We start from the raw sequence: 4,233 nt of genomic DNA on the forward strand, positions 1-4,233 counted from the left end.
GGAATCGAATGATTTCCGGAAAAGAATTTCCTCGGAATCCAGTTTCAGAGAACTCAGACTCCCCCTATGAAGACTCGGAGTTCTGTACTTCGACCGGAGAAATGCTAAAGATCTTTTTTAATCGAGTTTCAGGTGTCCGTGTTTGTTCTGTTTGCGTTGCGATGCTGACAGCCTCCGAGCATGGATTCGTCATCTTCGTTGAGAACCTGCAACGTCTTCTAGTTTGCGGAGAACCCTCGATGAATTAGCAGCGAGGGAAACGAGACTGTGCATACAGTTCCCGATTCCGATCCGACCCGGACACGACGTCATCAGCCAAAGCGAACCTTCCGAGATGAAGAGCATACTCGTCGCGCTCACCGTCGTCGCCGTCGCAGCCCTGCCCGCGACGGCCTTGCGTCAGCGAAGTTTCCGGGAGAATTTCCGTAGATGCCCGCAGAACTGTGCCTGTACAGTAGACATGAATCAGGGGAAGAAGGTCATATGCGATCAAGGAGGTCTCCGAGAGATGCCCATCCTGAACATGGACGGAGACACGCAGGTCTTCCACTTCACAGCTCCGCCGGACCTCCCGAACAACTCGACCTTGGGTCGCCTGTTCAGCTACTTCACGAACCTCGAAGAGATCCGAATCACGCATTCGCAGATTCCTGCGATCGGCGAAAACACCTTCCACCCGTTGCGGAAGCTCCAGATTCTCGATCTCTCGTTCAACAATCTCACGACGGTGATCGAGAAGGAGTTCTACGGCCTGATCGAGCTCAAGGTCCTCAATCTCTCAAACAACCAAATTTCGAAGTGTCCTTCAGCGCCTTTCCGGTATCTGAAGAAGCTCACGTCGTTGATTTTGAGCAATAATCGGCTGCAGCTAGTTCCGAGACTATTCTTCATGCTGAAAAACCTACAGAGGCTCGACCTGTCCGGCAACCCGCTGAACAGCATCGACCCCGACGTCTTGAAGGATCTTCGACCTGTCACTAGACTTTACCTCGCTCGCTGTAATCTCAGTACCCTGCATTCGCTCGTCTACCAGAACCTCCCGAACCTTGAGCATCTCGATCTAAGGGTGAGTTCCTGAGCGATTCTCCATCGCCAACAATGCGCCCGCGTCCCCCCGAATGCGCACCAAGATCAAGGAAACTGAGATACGCGGATCCCCCCGATTTTCCGGAGGACCCACCGCGTTTAACCCATTTCCTGGATCGTCCGGTCATGAACGGTCACTGGTGCTCTGATAGCGACGTGAATTAGACGAGTCTGACAACATGACGACGAAGACGAGTTTAATTAAGGCGCCACTCCGGAAACAAATGCTCATCGTCTGTTTTCGTTTCACCCTGCTTTTTGGACAAGCTGGGTAGGACGGCGCGTCTTTTGCTGTTCGCCGCCGCTTCCTCTGCTGGCGCCGCGATGACTCGGAAAAGGCGTCGGACACAAGTGCTTCGCAAATGAGCGGGTGCACAGACACATTGTTTCAGAGAAATACATCGACGAGAGTAGATCTACTCTGATTGACGCGACAACACGGAATCCTCTTTGTTCGGAACCTGACGCTGCCACAACAAGTCTTCTCTCCGCAGAAGAACAATCCTCACGCACGGACACAGTAGTCGAACGAGGATGTCGCTAACCCGATCACTTGGAGAGTCCCAACTCCAGAGTAGTTGAAAGCGTCCCATCAGAGTCGGAACATCGCTTTTCTAATGATCTATTTCCATCGGACGGATTATGGAGAATATGTTCCGATCAATCACAATCATCCCGCAGTTGCGTGTCGGACAATCCAATGACTGATTAGTTTCCGACGATGATGATCAGGCCCAATGTTATCGAGGCAATGCCTTATGTCCTTATGCCTCTTTTCTCAGGATAATAAGTTCACCTACCTTGCTCCCGAGGAATTCCGGCACCTAACGAAGCTTCAGTATCTTTATCTGGATGGTAACACGCTTACCACCTTAAAACACCGAACCTTCGCCGGACAAGCCCTCAAGCAGCTCGGTGAGTCGATTCTCGGAGTCCACGTTAGCGTGCCCCCACATTCGCATATGAAATTCACCGAGCTTTTCGCATCGAGCTCCGAATTACAATTCTCGCCTTCGCAGAGATGTAGAGATGAGCGCTCTCAATTCGGGAAAAATCGAAACTCGGTTCTGAATGGATGTTTCGTTTCTCAGTGAAAGCAAAACTCGTTTGAGAGAAAGTTTCCAACCCGCTACTAGGAAAGCTGCTGCCTCCGATCGTTTAGCGTGTGATTAAGCAAACAGCCAACCTATTGTTCCAGGCCTCTCGCGAAACTCTATAACGACGATAGAAGAGTGCGCGTTCTGTAATTCGAGCATCTCCGAGTTGAATCTCTCCCGGAACCGACTGGAATCGTCAGTTGGGGATCCCCTTCGTGCTCTGTCTCTCTCGATAGAGAAACTCGACCTGTCCTACAGCCCCACGCTGCGAGGAACCATAGTCGCCGAGCTGATCCAGAACCTGCACAAGCTGAGCGTTATCAATCTTGAAGGTCGGTGTCCAAGAGAAGAGACATCGGTCAGCTCAATGATTTCTCAATCAGTGGTCCGCATACTGAGATCGAGTATTTTCTCCTGAATTCCAGGTATCGGTCTGTACGATCTGCCGGCGGCAACGTTTTCTCCACTAACCAATTTGCGTCAACTTTATCTCAACAATAATCGATTCAGCGAGTTCCGTTACTCGTTGTTCCAAGAGCTCCGCAAACTCGAAGTGCTTAACATTTCGCACAACAATCTCAAGTTTCTGCGATCTTCGATAATCCGGTCGCTGAACGATACGAACACGCGCGTGATCATGCACGATAATCCATGGAAATGTCAGAAATGCTACATGATCCATATGCTCAAGTAAGTACCGGAAAACATTGAGCACGAGGCTCTTCTAAGCCACGAGACTCATGATTGTTTGATTAGCAAAACAATATCCATTTGTTTGTTCTCCCCTTGCAGTTTTTTGAGCCAACGCCCCATCGAAGACAACGTCAAGCCTCCGCTGTGCGCCGATCCCGCCAACGTGCGTGGGAGGGACCTCTATCACGTGCGGATCTTCGAGCTCGACGAGTGCAACAACCCCATTCTTGAGCCTCGGGTTTCGGGCACCGAGTCCCAGGTTGGACTCGTGGTGGCAATAATTATCATCATGGTAATCGTAACGATCATCGTAGCAACAATTGTTATTTACAAGACGCAAGGGGCTGTGTATTACACTCATGAGGAAGACCGCTCAAGAGGATCGCTCAGCTACGATAACCTCGGCTGCAAAGAAGGTCTCGACAGTAAGAGACCTTCGATTGTCGCAACCATAGACGATACAATAAGCCGCAGTTCATAGCAATCGCAGCTGAGCTCTGGCAGTGGGGGCAGCGCCTAAATTGACGGCGCGAAGCTACCACGGTCTGTCTGCCTTGGTCGCAGTCGGATTTTGTTCAGAGCTCGAGGCGAATCCGCCTTCTCTACGGGATTAGAGAGATACGGGGAGAATATAGGGAGTTACTAGCCATGCGAATGCATATCTCGTCACATTTTACAAAGAACCGTTCACAACCCCATCAGTTACTCAGCGAGGCCCGAGTCAGCGGGAGAGTGCGACAAGGGCCTCGGAAGTTCCCAGGGATGTTTTGTGAGGTCTCCGTTTCTTCTTGGAAGGGGAATGACTCGCCTCGTCACGTAAAACGTGCGGCGCGTCGTGACTTTCCGAGGATGCTCACCAAGGCGGGATATCAAATCAGGGGTGCTGTTTCCCTGAGCACTTCCGCTCTCATTTGAAATCGTTCCTATATCCGGACTCAACCTCGAATCATCGACAGAGGGTGGATGGGTTCGGCCGCCGCTGCAGCGTCGAATTCTATTCTGAAGTAAGTATTCGATAAACTCCCGTGTCGAACACACGCTGACGTCAGAACGGGGAATGAGAGAGATTATCCATCCGATATGTACGGAAATGATATCTTTGAGATCATGTTTTTTCGGAACCAGGAGTCATGAAATTGGCATCGATGGGGGAGCGGTTTCTCGGAATGCCTTAGCAATCGGTGTCAGTCCGATTGGGGCTTCTCTTTCTTGAAAGACACACTGTTTCGAAGTGAATCTCGATGATTAAGGCGTCGTTGCCAAAAACCTGTACAGAGTCGTGTAGAATTGAACGAGAGAGAGCGAGAGAAAGCTAGTGTGTAAACAATGAGGTCGAGGAAAAATACGAGCCGGAACG

The 4,233-nt window shown here is 50.6% G+C and overlaps 1 protein-coding gene across 1 annotated transcript; it reads left to right on the forward strand.

Annotated features, from left to right (window-relative positions):
• The first annotated feature begins 334 nt into the window (after positions 1-334).
• LOC100906964 (TLR4 interactor with leucine rich repeats) lies at positions 335-3,357 on the forward strand. Its single transcript, XM_003736982.3, has 5 exons — positions 335-1,066; positions 1,869-2,001; positions 2,285-2,515; positions 2,609-2,873; positions 2,976-3,357. Exons 1-5 carry the CDS (start codon positions 335-337, stop codon positions 3,355-3,357), a joined length of 1,743 nt encoding a protein of 580 aa, XP_003737030.3.
• The last annotated feature ends 876 nt before the right edge of the window (positions 3,358-4,233 follow it).

The sequence above is a fragment of the Galendromus occidentalis genome, unplaced genomic scaffold (genome assembly GCF_000255335.2).
Source record: "Galendromus occidentalis unplaced genomic scaffold, Mocc_1.1 scf7180000075388, whole genome shotgun sequence".
NCBI lineage: Eukaryota > Metazoa > Arthropoda > Arachnida > Mesostigmata > Phytoseiidae > Galendromus > Galendromus occidentalis.